General features: G+C 43.6%; 2 protein-coding genes across 2 annotated transcripts; both read right to left on the bottom strand.

Moving 5' to 3' along the window:
• Positions 1-2,473: 2,473 nt before the first annotated feature.
• Positions 2,474-9,544, bottom strand: LOC308173440 (uncharacterized protein; the record flags this gene model as incomplete). The annotated part of the gene is made up of 2 exons (XM_080548473.1): positions 2,474-3,893; positions 8,121-9,544. 2 exons carry the CDS (start codon positions 9,542-9,544, stop codon positions 2,474-2,476), a joined length of 2,844 nt encoding a protein of 947 aa, XP_080404599.1.
• A 7,333-nt stretch (positions 9,545-16,877) lies between these two features.
• LOC308173439 (E3 ubiquitin-protein ligase TRIM35-like) lies at positions 16,878-18,353 on the bottom strand (the record flags this gene model as incomplete). The annotated part of the gene is made up of 1 exon (XM_080548472.1): positions 16,878-18,353. One exon carries the CDS (start codon positions 18,351-18,353, stop codon positions 16,878-16,880), a length of 1,476 nt encoding a protein of 491 aa, XP_080404598.1.
• Between the last annotated feature and the right edge of the window lie 1,986 nt (positions 18,354-20,339).

The raw sequence follows: 20,339 nt of genomic DNA, 5'->3' as shown, positions 1-20,339 counted from the left end.
GAATTGAATTGAATATATATATTTGTTGTATATATATATACTATAAGCGGTTATGCAGGTATAGAGCTCAGAGGAGCAGAGGGAGGAGGGGCCGTGAGGCCGTGGGCCTGAATCTCCAGCTCCTGTAGAGGGAGACACACAGACACACACACACACACACACACACACACACACACACACACACACACACACACACACACACACACACACAGACACACACAGACACAGACACACACACACACACACACACAGACACACAGACAGACACACACACACACACAGTTTAATGCTTTATTTGGATTGACAAGTAGGATACATATCATGCAAGATCCTAATTTGACTAAAAAGAGTCTTAACAGCAACACAGGGTGATTTAAGCCCACGATATGCACATGAAGGGTGAAGGTGGTGTGAGGAGCAATGCCGCGTCTGGCCTGCAGAGGGCGCTGCAGGACTGCTGGTGGAGAGGATGGGGGCGGAACGTACATCGGCTGATGTCAACGGCCCTATCGCTAAGCCACGCCCCCTAGTGTAACCATTCAATGACTTACAATGGTGGGAGTTGGCACCTTTCTGATTTCTGATTTACCACAGCAAGTAATAGACATGTCAGGTCTCGGAGGCTCAATGGAGTCGAACATCAAAGTGTTTTTGTCTGAATTGTTTTGACATGATTGTTGGTTTGATGTGGTGATAGGCGCTGGATCAGAGTTGACTTGATAGAGTGCTGCTTTACAACAGATTAATTGAGGATTACTATCAGTTATGTCACACAGCCTCTCCATAGGCACTCATGCACACAACAAAGTAATTAGCTTTCTATTAATTAGGTAATTAAGCAAATGAAAAGAAGCTACTCTGCCTTTCCAAAGGGGACGGCTTTCATACCCGCTGTGTGTGTGTGTGTGTGTGTGTGTGTGTCTGTGTGGGTGTGTGTGTGTGTGTGTCTCTTCCTCAGGGTTGAGAAATAATGACTTGTGAGGACGTCTGAGGATCTGTCTGTATATCTGTCTGTCTGTCTGTCTGTCTGTATATCTGTCTGTCTGTATATCTGTCTGTCTGTCTGTATATCTGTCTGTCTGTCTGTATATCTGTCTGTCTGTCTGTATATCTGTCCATCTGTCTGTCTGTATATCTGTCTGACTGTCTGTATATCTGTCCATCTGTCTGTCTGTATATCTGTCTGTCTGTCTGTCTGTATATCTGTCTGTCTGTCCGTCCATCTGTCTGTATATCTATCTGTCTGTCTGTCTATCTGTCTGTCTGTCTGTATATCTGTCTGTCTGTCCGTCCATCTGTCTATCTGCCTGTCTGTCTGTATATCTGTCTGTATATCTGTCTGTATATCTGTCTGTCTGTATATCTGTCTGTCTGTCTGTCTGTCTGTATATCTGTCTGTCTGTCTGTCTGTCTGTGTTTGTCAACAGGGACAACCGCCTTGAATGGATCAACATTCCACAAACAGCCTCCTCTCGATATGATAACCGATATGAGAACAGATATAATTCCACAGTTGATAACCTGTAGTTCATGCACACCTGAAGGTAAGAAAGGCTATGTAGTGAGCAAAGATTGATGATTTAATATTCCATAGTGATCTCACCAAATCTAACTTACATCACTATTGTTAACACAACAAAGAGAACACTTCTGACTCTTCAAATGTTCATTTATTATTTCCTCTAACAAACATAATCTGTTATAGACAGTGCACAATGCTTTTTTTAGCCAAGATCTGGCCTCCTTTTATGAAAACAAAAAAGGCTCACCTAAGAGTAATTAGATCAAAAAAGTGTCAAAAATAAAGTGCATTTTGTCTATCCCTGTAAATTGAAAATGCATAAAAAATAAATAAATAAAGTGCATCAGTCAATACAAAAATAAAGACTTTTAAAGAACCAAAGGTTTTATAGAACTTTTACAGAAACTAGTGCCAAATGGCTGCTTAGTCTGCAGATAAACAGAATGACACAAGGCACATAGTAGGCTACACTAGTATGCTTAGTAAAGCAACTGAAAAGGGCTGGGCTCTCGTATGCGAGTGGTGTGTAGCCCATATATGCATTGTGCGCATATTATGTGCATATACGACACGCGTGAAGCATTTCTGTTAACTGTTTTCGTTCCCTCAATGCTGTATTCAATGCCAAAATCATATTCCTTCCATACAGCGTGCTTGCAATGGTGAATCTTAAGGTGACTTATGAGATTCGTTGTGTTGTAACTCGTAGACCTTTGCCCTCCTCTCCGAACTTTTGTCGAACATGTATTGCAAATTGCAAACGCTGAACCTGCACTATCTGCCTCAGAAACTCTAAAGAATGTCCACACCGGGGAAGTCATGTTTCGCTCTCGTCTGTACGCAGGCGCAGCATCATGAGCGCGGAAACCGGAAGCAGAAATATTTCCGGCTTCATTATTATCGGCTCTATATCGGCTAAAATGTAATAAAACCGATAAATATTCAATAACATTAATTTCCCATTATCGGGCCGATAATATCGTGCATCCCTAATACAGACACCTTCACTGGTAACACCCTCAGAGGATGAAGAGTACAATTATTCCAGATTAATGGAAAGACTTTCTCAGTGAAAGTGTGTGTGAGTGTGCGTAGGTGTGTGTTAGTGTCAGGGTCAGAGAATGACAGCTCTCCTCTGTCCCAGTCCAGCTGCACTCTGACCCTCTGGGGCTTCTGGCTCACTGTGAGGGGAGTGTATAGAACACCTGGAACACCTGTATAAAAACTCCCATTATAAAACATATGCCACCCTGATCCAGTGGAATAGCCTTCGCCCTGCCTGCATACAGACTCTGTCATCACACCCAGCCTATAGTATGTACTCCCCCCCACCTCAACGTCCCAGCTGTGTGTCCCTGAGTCAAAGCCCTCAGAGCCCAGGACCACAGGATGGTAGTCAAACCTCTCTGGGTTATCAGGAAGCTGCTGTTCTTCTTCACTGTCTGTCACACTGGTCAGATCCTCAGACAGGATGAGCCATGGGTGGGCAGTGTTGGGGTCCAGAATCACAGGAGTGTACTCCACTATTCCCTGCATCTTCTCCCAGACTCTGAACTGCAGGTTGCCCAGGTGCTTTGCCACGTCTATCAGCGCTCCTGAAACCGTCTCTGGATCCGGCAGTGTGCTCTGGGCTCTGTCCATGGAGGCCTTGAAGTTCAGCAGGAATCTGATGTCATCAGCTTTTAGCTCCTCCTCCGTGGCTCTGATTGTGTCTGAAAGTGATGATATCTCCTCAATCTTCCTCTTCATCACCTGACTCTTCTGCTCCTCTTCCTCCCTCAGTGCAGCGATCCTGACTCTCTCTTCATCTCGTAGAAACTGGTGAAGCTTCTCAAATTCCTCCTTCATCTGCCTCTCTGTGTGCTGGGCCTGGCTCTCAATATGTTTAGCTGTTTTATCACAAGTCAGTTTAACCTCTTCAAAGGTCTTCAGCTTCTCCTTTAAGGGTTCCAGTGCAGTCTGGAGTTCACTCTTATGATCCAGTACAGCTTTTGAAGTCTGACAAATCACACAGATGGGCTGTTTATCCTCCAGACAGAAGAGCTTAAGTTTCTCACTGTGCAGACTGCAGAGCACCTCAGACCCTGCTGCAGCTCTCTGACTTCTCTCCTGTAAGAAGTCCTCACACAGGTTCTTTAACGCCAGGTTAGAAGGGAAGTCCATGGATGACTTTCCCCTGCACATTGGACATTCCTGAGTGTCTTTCTGTTTCCAGAATTCCTGCAGACAGGTTTTACAGAAGCTGTGGCCACAATGGAGGACGACAGGATCCTTGAAGATGTCACGGCACACAGGACAGGAGAGATTCTCCTCAGAGAGAGAGGGTTTAGACGCCATTCTCTCACCACCTCCGTCTCCCCTGTAATGGCTTCTGAGGTGAAAGTTCACTTCTGAAAACTCACCGCGTTGACGTCAGTAGGAAGTAAAATCCAGATTTTGACGGTGTTGCTTCTTCCTTTGTGGTTGTTTTGAATGTTGATGGTAAATGTTAGTGAGGTTATGGGAAAGGAATGTATAAGGTGAATAGTTCAATGAGAGTATGCTCCATTCGCCCCTGGGGCGTCGATCAGGACACACATGACAGGAGATTGACTTTGTGTTCAGGTTTCTTTCGTGGGTTCAGGCATGGGTAGGATGATTGCAAACACTACAATGGGTGTATGTGTGGTTCTGCAATAAACAGAAAGAGGTATTAAGTACACATGTTGTTACTAATAATACAGTACTGATCTACAATATCAAAATGCATTCTACAATACAAAAGTACATGTAACTTAACCATACACATTCAGTGTTTCCCAACCCTCTCCTCGGGGCACCCCAGCCGCACCACATATTTGATCTGTTCCACCACCAGCACACCTGATTCAACTAATCAAGTACAAAGCAATTAATATGGTTTATGGTTTCCCGAGGAGAGGGTTGGGAAACACTGCATTAGGCTACTTAACAGTACACTTTGCCATACAATCTGAATTATAACACCAACTTAAGACACTAGTACTCAAATAACAATCTCTGCAGGTGAACTGCGCCAGACGAGCTTCATTGAAGAGCACGCCCATAGAAAGCACATGGCGGTGTAAGTACCGGAGTTTCCGACCCGCGAGGTTTTCCCGACCCTACCAGTATGATTCGCGATGACAACGATGACAACGATGACAACGATGACAATGAAGACCCGTTAGTGTCACAGTGTGTGTGTTCAAGTGGTATCTTTGTAATCATGACACGGTAGACATTTCTAAGAATGTATTTCACTATTTCTGAGTATTTCACTACTCAGTTATACATTTTCCATAGTTTGCTTCAAATAGCTGTTATGTGATAATAAAGTAATACTAATAATAATAACATATATTTCAACCCTTTGTATATATACACATCTCTGCATTCTCTGTGCCATTATGCTTGTTACTCATTTTAATTCGTTAGAGTAAACTAATAGGTATGAAATGAAAAAAAGATTCATTACCTTTAGCTATGGTTAATGTAATAGGGTCAACCATTACATATCTTCTCCTATTATCTTTTATCACTTTCTCTTCAGAGAATGGTAGAGATATGACAACCCTAGTCGTCTATCTGTACAGTATAGTATAGTGTACATAGCCTTTATTTATGTAAACCAGCTCCTTCCCTTCTTGTGTTTTTTTTTTTTTTTTTTTTCTTTCCTAACACCAGGGGAGCCCCCCCTCCTAAATTTCGTTGTTTGGTACCTGTACTATATCAATGACAATAAAGACCATTCATTCATTCATTCATTCATATTAATTACTATGGCCACACCCCTCTTCTTACCATATGACGCATGAAATACTTGGTTTACCAAATCCTTTCTCAATGTTTTGTAGTCTTCCTCAATCAGATGTGTTTTTTGTAGTAAAGCAACAAGATTGAATGAAATGCAATGAATTTATTGTAAATCAATACAGCATGAAACCATATTTACATAAAAATGGATTGACCATACACAAACAAAAACGTATTCATTCACAAATTAGCTGGAATCAAGTAAAAACATTGTGTAGGTTAACCGAAATATAGCATGTGTACATATACATATATATCTTATTTGGGAAATGTTTGGGGCCTGTAGCCACATCTAACCCATGGAGAGGATGGACTGACTCAGACTCATTGCTAGATGCTAATATAGAGTGCAGAAAACGGCAGTATCCAAATCAACACAGCAGATATGTCCAACCTAAACACTGGGTGACACATTGTACTTACAGTAGTTCAGTGACGCACATTGACGCTGTAATGCTGCACAGCGATGCTCAATGGTTGGAGTTGGAACATGAGAAACTTGTTGACGGAAGCTTGCAACTTATTCTCCCGATCTGAATCAATGCGGCCCAGAATGCACTGCGCACTTAAGGTGGCCGGTGATATTACGCACAGCTTAGCTCTTAAGGTGGAAATGATAACCAAATATAATAATCATGAACTTAGAATATTGGAACCTTTCTAACAGTAAACGAGTGTAAAGTCCTTCAGAGAGTCACACATATGTAATGTTGTTGCTAGTGAACGGCAGCACCAGAGAGCTGAATGTTAGCCTTCTGTGTGGTTCACTTCTGCTCAACAGGTTAGAGGGTGGAGCTTCAGACAAGGTATGTACACACACACTACACACACACACACTACACACACACTACACTACACACTACACACACACACACACACACTACACACACACTACACTACACACACACACTACACAACACACACACTACACACACTACTACACTATGAGTCACTGTGTTCAAGGCTCACACGCAGAATTATGTCAGGTGTGTGTGTGTGTGTGTGTGTGTGTGTGTGTGTGTGTGTGTGTGTGTGTGTAGTGTGTGTGTGTGTGTGTGTGTGTGTGTGTGTGTGTGTGTGTGTGTGTGTGTGTGTGAGAAGGGGTGGTGGAGATAATGTCGTCACGTTAATTGCAGGTTTCAGGACTTTCTTAGACATCTCAGCAGGAAAAGGGTAGATAGCGACACAGCTTGTTTTGCTAAAAAATAAAAAGTTTTAGGCCTGAATAAAAAGCTCTTCTTTAAAATGTGAAGATATCTATATAAATATAAGTGTTTGGAGAGAGAGAGAGAGAGAGAGAGAGAGAGAGAGAGAGAGAGAGAGAGAGAGAGAGAGAGAGAGAGAGAGAGAGAGAGAGAGAGAGAGAGAGAGAGAGAGAGAGAGAGAGAGAGAGAGAGAGAGAGAGAGAGAGGGTAGTCAGACACACTGGCCTGCCTTGCCTAGCCTCCCTGTCAGTCAGTTGCTGTTATCAGTCCTAAAATGTATTTCTATAGCCCCTATCCCAGACCAGGGGTCACAAAGTGCTTTAGTAAAGCTTTATTTATATAGCACCTTTCATACAAGAAATGCAGCTCAAAGTGCTTTACAACAGGAATAAGAACATAAAGTGAATATAAAAACATATACAAGCATAGAATGAATATAAAAGCAGGGGAAAACAGTCAAAATAAAAGGTAAAGATTTACATCTCTTACACACTATGTGATACATGTCATACACTACTATATATTATTTTAGCCCCCTCAGTGAAGCCCCCTCAGTGAGTGTAGTCACGCTAGTATGGGACCTGCACCTGTGGTACACGCTACCCCACCCGCAATGTACTGCCCTCTCACTTGGTTGCAGGGTATTTCAACCGGGGCCTGGTTACCCCTTAATATCCAGGACCTACTGTCCCTTCCTTAAGCCTAACTTGGATCTCGCCGGGCCTGGTTACCCCTGAAATCTAGTATCCAGGACCTACTGTCCCTTCCTTAAGCCTAACTTGGATCTCGGCGAGCCTGGTTACCCCTGAAATCTAGTATCCAGGACCTACTGTCCCTTCCTTAAGCCTAACTTGGATCTCGCCGGGCCTGGTTACCCCTGAAATCTAGTATCCAGGACCTACTGTCCCTTCCTTAAGCCTAACTTGGATCTCGGCGGGCCTGGTTACCCCTGAAATCTAGTATCCAGGACCTACTGTCCCTTCCTTAAGCCTAACTTGGATCTCGCCGGGCCTGGTTACCCCTGAAATCTAGTATCCAGGACCTACTGTCCCTTCCTTAAGCCTAACTTGGTTTAACTTTACATATATAAGAACGTAATACAAGAGCAAAAGTTATAGCAGGTTAAAATAGGCAAACAAGTGAAAATAAGAACAAGTAACAATGTATGTTTTTAGATGTTTTATGTTTCCAGGTAACATCCTCTAAGCAACAACATATGGGAACTAGCCTCGATCATCTAGTTTGTGTTGTGATAAGGTCAGACAGTTGAACATCATAATCAAAAGGTTTATTCATCTTGTATATTTCTGGAAATATTGCTGACTGATTAGTAAGTGTTATTGATGTTTGATTGTCTCAGAGGAACACTAAGGTCTCAGTAGGTACTGTAAGTTAGTTAATCATTGAGTCAGACAGAGGGCGTAACCATGGATACAGACACCTTCGCTGGTAACACCCTCAGAGGAGGAAGGTTACAAAGATCATGTGTATGTTTAGAAAGAGGCAGAGCAATGGAAGTTAAGACTCTGAGGGAATTGCTTCACAGTATTGCCCCTCCCCCCCTCCCCCCCCTCCCCCGCCTCCTCCCCGCCCCCCGCGCCACCATGTATACAGACACCTTCGCTGGTAACACCCTCAGAGGATGACGTTTACAATAAATCCAGATTAATGGAAAGACTTTCTCAGTGAAGGTGTGTGTGAGTGTGCGTAGGTGTGTGTTAGTGTCAGGGTCAGAGAATGACAGCTTTCCTCTGTCCCAGTCCAGCTGCACTCTGACCCTCTGGGGCTTCTGGCTCACTGTGAGGGGAGTGACTATACCACCTGGAACACGTGTTTGAAAACTCCCATTATAAAACTCAAGCTGCCAGGATCCAGACCAAAGGCCTAAGCCCTTCCTGTCTGCAGACTCTGTCATCACACCCAGGCCATAGAATGTATTCCCCCCCACCTCAACGTCCCAGCTGTGTGTCCCTGAGTCAAAGCCCTCAGAGCCCAGGACCACTGGCCAGAGGTCAAACCTCTCTGGGTTGTCAGGAAGCTGCTGTTTCTCTGCTCTGAATGTCACACTGGTCAGATCCTCAGACAGGATGAGATGTGGGTGGGCAGTGTTGGGGTCCAGAATCACAGGAGTGTATTCCACTATTCCCTGCATCTTCTCCCAGACTCTGAACTGCAGGTTGCCCAGGTGCTTTGCCACGTCTATCAGCGCTCCTGAAACCTTCTCCGGATCCGGCAGTGTGCTCTGGGCTCTATCCATGGAGGCCTTGAAGTTCAGCAGGAATGTGATGTCATCAGCTTTTAGCTCCTCCTCCATGGCTCTGATTGTGTCTGAAAGTGATGATATCCCTCTGCTTAGCCCCTCAATCTTCCTCTTCATCACCTGACTCTTCTGCTCCTCTTCCTTCCTCACTGCAGCGATCCTGACTCTCTCTTCATCTCGTAGAAACTGGTGAAGCTTCTTAAACTGCTCCTTCATCTGCCTCTCTGTGCGCTGGGCCTGGCTCTCAATATGTTTAGCTGTTTCATCACAAGTCAGTTTAACCTCTAGAAAGGTCTTCAGCTTCTCCTTTAAGGGTTCCAGTGCAGTCTGGAGTTCACTCTTATGATCCAGTACAGCTTCATCTACCGGGCAACAGTCATGTTTTTTATGCTGTTTTGAAGTCTGACAAATCACACAGATGGGCTGTTTATGCTCCAGACAGAAGAGCTTGAGTTTCTCACTGTGCAGACTGCAGAGCACCTCAGACCCTGCTGCAGCTCTCTGACTTCTCTCCTGTAAGAAGTCCTCACACAGGTTCTTTAACGCCAGGTTACGAGGAGGGAAGTCCATGGATGACTTTCTCCTGCACATTGGACATTCCTGAGTGTCTTTCTGTTTCCAGAATTCCTGCAGACAGGTTTTACAGAAGCTGTGGCTACAATGGAGGACGACAGGATCCTTGAAGATGTCACGGCACACAGGACAGGAGAGATTCTCCTCAGAGAGAGAGGGTTTAGACGCCATTCTCTCACCACCTCCGTCTCCCCTGTAATGGCTTCTGAGGTGAAAGTTCACTTTTGAAAACTCACCGCGTTGAAGTCAGTAGGAAGTCAAATCCAGATTTTGACGGTGTTGCTTCTTCCTTTGTGGTTGTTTTGAATGTTGATGGTAAATGTTAGTGAGGTTATGGGAAAGGACTGTATAAGGTGAATAGTTCAATGAGAGTATGCTCCATTCGCCCCCGGGGCGTCGATCAGGACACACGACAGGAGATTGACTTTGTGTTCAGGTTTCTTTCGTGGGTTCAGGCATGGGTAGGATGATTGCAAACACTACAATGGGTGTATGTGTGGTTCTGCAATAAACAGAAAGAGGTATTACAGTACACATGTTGTTACTAATAATACAGGACTGATCTACAATATCAAAATGCATTCTACAATACAAAAGTACATGTAACTTAACCATACACATTCAGTGTTTCCCAACCCTCTCCTCGGGGCACCCCAGCCGCACCACATATTTGATCTGTTCCACCACCAGCACACGTGATTCAACTAATCAAGTACAAAGCAATTAATATGGTTTATGGTTTCCCGAGGAGAGGGTTGGGAAACACTGCATTAGGCTACTTAACAGTACACTTTGCCATACAATCTGAATTATAACACCAACTTAAGACACTAGTACTCAAATAACAATCTCTGCAGGTGAACTGCGCCAGACGAGCTTCATTGAAGAGCACGCCCATAGAAAGCACATGGCGGTGTAAGTACCGGAGTTTCCGACCCGCGAGGTTTTCCCGACCCTACCAGTATGATTCGCGATGACAACGATGACAATGAAGACCCGTTAGTGTCACAGTGTGTGTGTTCAAGTGGTATCTTTGTAATCACGACACGGTAGACATTTCTAAGAATGTATTTCACTATTTCTGAGTATTTCACTACTCAGTTATACATTTTCCATAGTTTGCTTCAAATAGCTGTTATGTGATAATAAAGTAATAATAATAATAATAACATATATTTCAACCCTTTGTATATACACATCTCTGCATTCTCTGTGCCATTATGCTTGTTACTCATTTTAATTCGTTAGAGTAAACTAATAGGTATGAAATGAAAAAAAGATTCATTACCTTTAGCTATGGTTAATGTAATAGGGTCAACCATTACATATCTTCTCCTATTATCTTTTATCACTTTCTCTTCAGAGAATGGTAGAGATATGACAACCCTAGTCGTCTATCTGTACAGTATAGTATAGTGGATAGTGTACATAGCCTTTATTTATGTAAACCAGCTCCTTCCCTTCTTGTGTTTTTTTTTCTTTCTTTTTTTTCTTTCCTAACACCAGGGGAGCCCCCCCTCCTAAATGTCGTTGTTTGGTACCTGTACTGTAGCAATGACAATAAAGACCATTCATTCATTCATATTAATTACTATGGCCACACCCCTCTTCTTACCATATGACGCATGAAATACTTGGTTTACCAAATCCTTTCTCAATGTTTTGTAGTCTTCCTCAATCAGATGTGTTTTTTGTAGTAAAGCAACACGATTTAATGAAATGCAATGAATTTATTGTAAATCAATACAGCATGAAACCATATTTACATAAAAATGGATTGACCATACACAAACAAAAACGTATTCATTCACAAATTAGCTGGAATCAAGTAAAAACATTGTGTAGGTTAACCGAAATATAGCATGTGTACATATATGATAGGTCAACTGGAGCAACACACACAAAACACACACATACATACACACACAGACACACACACACACAAACGCGCGCGCGCGCACACACACAAAACACACTCACAAACACACTAACTACCTACGTCGTACCGTTCGGTTCATCTGTCACACACAAACGAATACGCATACACTCGCACACAAGCAAACAGACACACACACACTCACACACAAGCAAACAGACACACACACACTCACACACTCGCACACAAGCAAACAGACACACACACTCACACACTCGCACACACTCACACACAAGCACACAGACACACACACACACACACACACACACACACACACACACACACACAAGCACACATACACACACTCACACACTTACACACAAGCACACACTTACACACAACCCACATTAATATCTTATTTGGGAAATGTTTGGGGCCTGTAGCCACATCTAACCCACGCCCATGGAGAGGATGGACTGACTCAGACTCATCACTAAGTGCTAATATAGAGTGCAGAAAACGGCAGTATCCAAATCAACACAGCAACTATGTCCAACCTAAACACTGGGTGACACATTGTACTTACAGTAGTTCAGAGACGCACATTGACGCTGTAATGCTGCACAGCGATGCTCAATGGTTGGAGTTGGAACATGAGAAACTTGTTGACGGAAGCTTGCAACTTATTCTCCGATCTGAATGAATGCGGCCCAGAATGCACTGCGCACTTAAGGTGGCCGGTGATATTACGCACAGCTTAGCTCTTAAGGTGGAAATGATAACCAAATATAATAATCATGAACTTAGAATATTGGAACCTTTCTAACAGTAAAAGAGTGTAAAGTCCTTCAGAGAGTCACACATATGTAATGTTGTTGGTAGTGAACGGCAGCACCAGAGAGCTGAATGTTAGCCTTCTGTGTGGTTCACTTCTGTGTGTGTGTGTGTGTGTGTGTGTGTGTGTGTGTGTGTGTGTGTGTGTGTGTGTGTGTGTGTGTGTGTGTGTGTGTGTGTGTGTGAGAAGGGGTTGTGGAGATATGTCCTCACGTTAATTGCAGGTTTCAGGACTTTCTTAGACATCTCAGCAGGAAAAGGGGAGATAGCGACACAGCTTGTTTTGTTAAAAAATAAAACGTTTTAGGCCTGAATAAAAAGCTCTTCTTTAAAGTGTGAAAATAGCAATATAAATATAAGTGTTTGGAGAGAGAGAGGGTAGACACACACACTGGCCTGCCTCGCCTAGCCTCCCTGTCATTCAGTTGCTGTTATCAGTCCTAAAATGTATTTCTATAGCCCCTATCCCAGACCAGGGCTCACAAAGTGCTTTCGTAAAGCTTTATTTATATAGCACCTTTCATACAAGAAATGCAGCTCAAAGTGCTTTACAACAGGAATAAGAACATCATATGGGGCCGGTTTCAGAGACAAGGCTTAAGCCTAGTCCTGGACTAAATCACACTTTCAATGTAAAATCTCCATTGAAGGTGTTTTTTAGTCTAGGATTAGGCTTACGCCTTGTCTGTGAAACCGGCCCAAAGTGAATATAAAAACATATACAAGCATAGAATGAATATAAAAGCAGGGGAAAACAGTCAAAATAAAAGGTAAAGAATCTCTTACACACTATGGGCCAGTTTCACAGACAAGGCTTAAGCCTAATCCTGGACTAAAAAGCATCTTCAATGGAGATTTTACATTGAAAGTGTGATTTAGTCCAGGACTAGGCTTAAGCCTTGTCTGTGAAACCGGCCCTTAGTGATACATGTCATACATTCATACACTACTATATATTATTTTAGCCCCCTCAGTGAGTGTAGTCACGCTAGTATGGGACCTGCACCTGTGGTACACGCTACCCCACCCGCAATGTACTGCCCTCTCACTTGGTTGCAGGGTATTTCAACCGGGGCCTGGTTACCCCTTAATATCCAGGACCTACTGTCCCTTCCTTAAGCCTAACTTGGATCTCGGCGGGCCTGGTTACCCCTGAAATCTAGTATCCAGGACCTACTGTCCCTCCTAAATGCCGCTGCCCCCCCCCCCCCCCCCCCTGACCTGACCCCTATCTATCTACCCTCCCTCCACCCCCACCCAGAGAGCTTTGCACTGTCTGGATATGAACACTTGAACACTTGATCTCTGCACTTTATATTTATATTAATTATGACTCTTGCACTTTGATGTTGGTTTGCACTGTCTTGTCCTGTCTTGCACCTGTCCTTCTGTAAACCGTGCTCCATGGTACCAAACCAAATTCCTAACATGTTTACATGTCATGGCAATAAAAGTCTTCTGATTCTGATTCTGATTCTTAAGCCTAACTTGGATCTCGGCGGGCCTGGTTACCCCTGAAATCTAGTATCCAGGACCTACTGTCCCTTCCTTAAGCCTAACTTGGTTTAACTTTACATATATAAGAACGTAATACAAGAGCAACAGTTATAGCAGGTTAAAATAGGCAAACAAGTGAAAATAAGAACAAGTAACAATGTCTGTTTTTAGATGTTTTATGTTTCCAGGTAACATCCTCTAAGCAACAACATATGGGAACTAGCCTCGATCATCTAGTTTGTGTCGTGATAAAGGTCAGACAGTTGAACATCATAATCAAAGGGTTTATTCATCTTTTATATTTCTGGAAACATTGCTGACTGATTAGTAAGTGAATGAATGAATGGTCTGTAAGTGTTATTTATCTTTGATTGTCTGGTAGGGCTTTCACACCGGCAAAGAACCGTGCCGGTTCGCGTTCGGAAACCTCTGAACCTTGGTGCTGTCTGGCGAACGAGCCCGCTTCATACCAGTGTAACCTGAACCACCAAGGTTCATCAATGCTGGGTGATGAAGGGGCGGGATAAACAAAACAATTCACAACTAGATGGCAGCTACTTCACTGGAAAAGAGGATAATATCTTCCACTACTACAGTATCTGAAATAAACACAATTTTCTGTGAAACAAAACAAAAGACACTTTCTATTATGCGTTCTTTTACTAATCAGCTGCTCCATTACTGGAATAGAAATGGCTTACGAAATTCGCGTTCGCGCATGTCCGCGCGCGTGTGCGTTTGCTGAGCATGTGAGGAAGATAGAGAGAATAATGACACTTTTGATATTGTTTTTGATCACTAATGATTAGATTTAGATTAGATTACATTTTGTCTACTTCCTCCTTGCTGGTCTCTGCAGCCTAGAATATGACACACCCACTGACGACGTGACTGTTCTACGTTTTGGTTCGCGCTTGAGAACCACTATTTTTTGGTGCCCGCTGCGAACCAACTTTTCAGGTTCCGAACCAATTGAGCTTCGGTCTGAACGCGCCGGCCGGTTCCAGACTTGGTTCGCGAACGCGAACCGGCACGGTTCTTTGCCGGTGTGAAAGCCCTATCAGAGGAACACAAAGGTCTAAGTACATACTGTAAGTTAGTTAATCATTGATTCAGACAGAGGGCGTAACCATGGATTGATTGATTGATTGATTGAAAACTTTATTAGAAGATTTGCAGAAGTAGGTACATGAAAGTACATATTACATACAAGGTCAACTAACAGGATAAAAACCCAAGAAAGCCACTGGCTTATTTCAATTGGGGTCCTTGATTCTCAATTCATCGTTACATGTAAGACAGACAAAAAAACTAGTACTATCTACAAGATAATACAGACAAATAACTAGTACTATCTACAAGATAAACATACATCCATCATGGGAAGAACAATACAACAAAACATAAGGTATGTACAGCGGGTAGGACAGGTGGGGACATACACCACAGGTGGGGGCGGGGGACAAAACACAAAGTATGTACAGTGGGTAGTTCGGGTCTTTTAATCTGATTTTTGATTTAGAGGGTCCAGTTACGGATTGCAGCCTCCTGTAAATGTTTTTTGAGAGTGGTTTTGAAGGTGGGCAGTGTTTTGCACTCCTTTAAGATTATAGGAAGGGCGTTCCACATTTTTACTGCATAGTTTGCAAACGAGTTTAACCCCTTGTTTGTGGTGCAACGCGGTTGAACGTGGTACGTGGAGCTTCCTCTGGTATTGTATGTGTGGACGTTGTTCACTTTTTGGAAGTATGTTGACAGGTACTTGGGTGTCTTTGTGGTGTAGCGTATCTTGAAGACCAGGCCCAGTGCAAGCTGCTGCACTCTGTCAACTACTCGTAGCCAATCAAGGCTCAAAAAATTAGCAGCGGTTAGATGTGTCCTAGGGTTGAGGCCTAGCAGAAGCCTAACCAGTTTATTTTGGGCTGTCTGGAGTCTTGTTTTTTGGGCCTTTGTGGTTCTATAGTACCATGATGTTACGGCATAGTCGAAGTGACATTGAATGAGAGCTCCTGATAGGGTCCTCAGTGTGTTTTTACTGACAAGTGAGGATATCCTGTACAAGAATCTAGTTCTATGGTTCACTTTTTTGATTACTTTTGCTGCCATTTTATCTCCGGAAAGATTTGCCTCTAAGATGGAGCCCAGGTATGTAATATCCTTTTTTCTTGTGATATTAATGTTACCCACTTTTATTTTGAAATTTACAGCCTTTCTGAGTTTAGATGGGGATCCGTATAGGATGGTTTCAGTTTTACCTAGGTGTATTGATAGTTTATTGTCAGCTAGCCAGATGCAGATTCTACTCAGTTCAGTGCTTAGCGCTTTTTCCACCTGCAATATGTCCCTGTCAGAGACCAGCAGAGCCGAGTCATCCGCGAACAGGAACAAATTGCAATCACATGCTGATGACATGTCATTCACATATATTAGGAACAGTAAAGGTCCCAATATGCTTCCTTGTGGAACGCCGCAGGTCACTGGGAGGGGGGGGGACAGTGTTCCGTTCACACTAACCACCTGTTCCCTCCCCTCTAAGTAGGATTGCATCCAGCTCACCGATGTTCTATCGAACCCAATTGCTTTCAGTTTATCTAACAATATGTGGTGATCTACTGTGTCGAAGGCCTTCTGGAGGTCCAGCATGACCATGCCGCAGTACTTGCCCGAGTCCACCTCATGGTTGATGTGGTCGTTCAAATAGAGAAGGCATGTGTCAGTGGAATGGGATGTTCTGAATCCTGATTGAAATTCATACATCAGATTTTTTTCGGTAAGGTACCTATCAACCTGTTCATAAACTATTTTTTCCATAAGTTTCAAGATGGAATTAAGAATAGAAACAGGTCGGTAGTTGCCTGGGTCTAATTTGCTTCCTTTTTTATACAGTGGGGGTTACCCTTGCTATTTTAAAGTCAAGGGGGACGTGTCCCTGTTTGATGGAGAGGTTTATTATGTGGGTGATGATTGGGGTAATGGAGGCAGCTGAGTCTTTTAGAAATCTGGCTGGAATATTGTCATGGCCCGTGGCCTTTTCTGAGTGTAGAGCGCCCAGTTTTTTAAACACCTCATCGTTTGACACCATGGAGAGTTTAAAATCATCTTTGCGTACACCCAGTTTATTGTAGAACGCACGGATGTGCTCTACACCATAACGCCCTGAGTGGGGTGGTAGATTGTTAACTAATTTATTATTGATACAGACACCTTCGCTGGTAACACCCTCAGAGGAGGAAGGTTACAAAGATCATGTGTATGTTTAGAAAGAGCAATGGCAGTTAAGACTCTGAGGGAATTGCTTCACGGTATTGCCCCTCCCCCCCTCCCCCCCCTCCCCCGCCTCCTCCCCGCCCCCTTCCCCGCCCCCCGCACCACCATGGATACAGACACCTTCGCTGGTAACACCCTCAGAGGATGACGTTTACAATAAATCCAGATAAATGGAAAGACTTTCTCAGTGAAAGTGTGTGTGAGTGTGTGTAGGTGTGTGTTAGTGTCAGGGTCAGAGAATGACAGCTCTCCTCTGTCCCAGTCCAGCTGCACTCTGACCCTCTGGGGGTTCTGGCTCAGTGTGAGGGGAGTGGCTGGAACACCTGGAACACGTGTATGAAACCTCCCATTATAAAACCTAAGCCACCAGGATCCAGACAAAAAGCCTAAGCCCTTCCTGTCTGCAGACTCTGTCATCACACCCAGGCCATAGCCTGTACTCCCCCCCACCTCAACATCCCAGCTGTGTGTCCCTGAGTCAAAGCCCTCAGAGCCCAGGACTACTGCATGGTAGTTAATCCTCTCTGGGTTGTCAGGAAGCTGCTGTTTCTCTTCTCTGCATGTCACACTGATCAGATCCTCAGACAGGAAGAGATGTGGGTGGGCAGTGTTGGGGTCCAGAATCACAGGAGTGTATTCCACTATTCCCTGCATCTTCTCCCAGACTCTGAACTGCAGGTTGCCCAGGTGCTTTGCCACGTCTATCAGCGCTCCTGAAACCTTCTCTGGATCCGGCAGTGTGCTCTGGGCTCTGTCCATGGAGGCCTTGAAGTTCAGCAGGAATCTGATGTCATCAGCTTTTAGCTCCTCCTCCGTGGCTCTGATTGTGTCTGAAAGGGATGATATCTCTCCGCTCAGCCCCTCAATCTTCCTCTTCATCACCTGACTCTTCTGCTCCTCTTCCTTCCTCAGTGCAGCGATCCTGACTCTCTCTTCATCTCGTAGAAACTGGTGAAGCTTCTCAAATTCCTCCTTCATCTGCCTCTCTGTGTGCTGGGCCTGACTCTCAATATGTTTAGCTGTTTTATCACAAGTCAGTTTAACCTCTAGGAAGGTATTCAGCTTCTCCTTTAAGGGTTCCAGTGCAGTCTGGAGTTCACTCTTATGATCCAGTACAGCTTCATCTACTGGGCAACAGTCATGTTTTTTATGCTGTTTTGAAGTCTGACAAATCACACAGATGGGCTGTTTATCCTCCAGACAGAAGAGCTTAAGTTTCTTACTGTGCAGACTGCAGAGCACCTCAGACCCTGCTGCAGCTCTCTGACTTCTCTCCTGTAAGAAGTCCTCACACAGGTTCTTTAACGCCAGGTTACGAGGAGGAATATCCAGGGATGATTTCCTCCTGCACATTGGACATTCCTGAGTGTCTTTATGTTTCCAGAATTCCTGCAGACAGGTTTTACAGAAGCTGTGGCTACAATGGAGGACGACAGGATCCTTGAAGATGTCACAGCACACAGGACAGGAGAGATTCTCCTCAAAGAGAGAGGGTTTAGACGCCATTCTCTCACCACCTCCGTCTCCCCTGTAATGGCTTCTGAGGTGAAAGTTCACTTCTGAAAACTCACCGCGTTGAAGTCAGTAGGAAGTAAAATCCAGATTTTGACGGTGTTGCTTCTTCCTTTGTGGTTGTTTTGAATGTTGATGGTAAATGTTAGTGAGGTTATGGGAAAGGACTGTATAAGGTGAATAGTTCAATGAGAGTATGCTCCATTCGCCCCTGGGGCGTCGATCAGGACACACATGACAGGAGATTGACTTTGTGTTCAGGTGTCTTTCGTGGGTTCAGGCAGGGTACAGTTCAGGCATGGGTAGGATGATTGCAAACACTACAATGGGTGTATGTGTGGTTCTGCAATAAACAGAAAGAGGTATTACAGTACACATGTTGTTACTAATAATACAGTACTGATCTACAATATCAAAATGCATTCTACAATACAAAAGTACATGTAACTTAACCATACACATTCAGTGTTTCCCAACCCTCTCCTCGGGGCACCCCAGCCGCACCACATATTTGATCTGTTCCACCACCAGCACACGTGATTCAACTAATCAAGTACAAAGCAATTAATATGGTTTATGGTTTCCCGAGGAGAGGGTTGGGAAACACTGCATTAGGCTACTTAACAGTACACTTTGCCATACAATCTGAATTATAACACCAACTTAAGACACTAGTACTCAAATAACAATCTCTGCAGGTGAACTGCGCCAGACGAGCTTCATTGAAGAGCAGCAATGGCGGCGCCCATAGAAAGTACATGGCCAGACTCATTGCTAGTGCTAATATAGAGTGCAGAAAACGGCAGTATCCTTCTTCTTCTTTTTATTTGATTGGCGGTTGGCAACCAGCTTAAGGTGCATTACCGCCACCTACTGGATTGTGTGGCGCATTACCACCCCCTACCGGACTGTGTGGAACGTTAGCTTGACAGGGGGGAAATGTAAATGAAAGAAATAAACAAAATGGTGGGGAGGGGTAGAGTTAAATCCTACCTATCAATCCTGTTTCTTTCAAATATTTAATTAACTGGTTATTTACTTTAACTGTATTTCCAAGTAAGTTCCCTACAGTAAACCTTAACTTAACCTTCTGAATTGCTGTTTTCAGGAGCTTTCTCTGTTCTTCATATTTTCCACATTCCAGCAGCACATGCTGAACAGATTCCGGGTTATTGCAGTGGCACAAATGCCGTTTGGGTGTTTTTCCTATTCTGTAAAGTGTGTCATTCAACCCAGTATGACCTATCCTGAGCCGGGATATCACTGTCTCTTCTTTCCGGTTCCTGCCCATCCTACTTCCTATTCCGACTTTCTTTTGAATGTTAAACAAATGCCTTCCTGTTTCATTTCTGTTCCCGTTTTCTTGCCATAGTTCCTGCATGTGTATTTTAATGATTGATTTTACCTCAAGCTTTACTAAGTGGAATATCCATTTCTATTGTTTGTGACTTAATTGATTGCTTAGCTAATATATCCGCATCTTCATTTCCTTCTACCCTGACATGAGCAGGAACCCAAACAAAGCAAACAGTGATATCCATACTATATATTACATAAATTAAATGCTATTGTATTCCCTATCCATCCAAAACTCATATAATGAGTCGTATTATTACACATTGTACTTACAGTAGTTCAGAGACGCACATTGACGCTGTAATGCTGCACGACGATGCTCAATGGTTGGAGTTGGAACATAAGAAACTTGACCGGAAGCTTGCAACGAATCAATGCGGCCCAGAATGCACTGCGCACTTAAGGTGGCCGGTGATATTACGCACAGCTTAGCTCTTAAGGTGGAAATGATAACCAAATATAATAATCATGAACTTAGAATATTGGAACCTTTCTAACAGTAAATGAGTGTAAAGTCCTTCAGAGAGTCACACATATGTAATGTTGTTGCTAGTGAACGGCAGCAGCTTTATAAACAAGCAGAAGGATCTTGAAATATATTCTGAACTCAACAGGAAGCCAGTG

This window comes from Nansenia antarctica, assembly GCF_963989245.1.
Source record: "Nansenia antarctica genome assembly, chromosome: 18".
NCBI classification, from domain to species: Eukaryota; Metazoa; Chordata; class Actinopteri; order Argentiniformes; family Microstomatidae; genus Nansenia; species Nansenia antarctica.
Note: the sequence above shows the minus strand (reverse complement) of the source record. Positions and strands in the feature narration are given on the sequence as shown.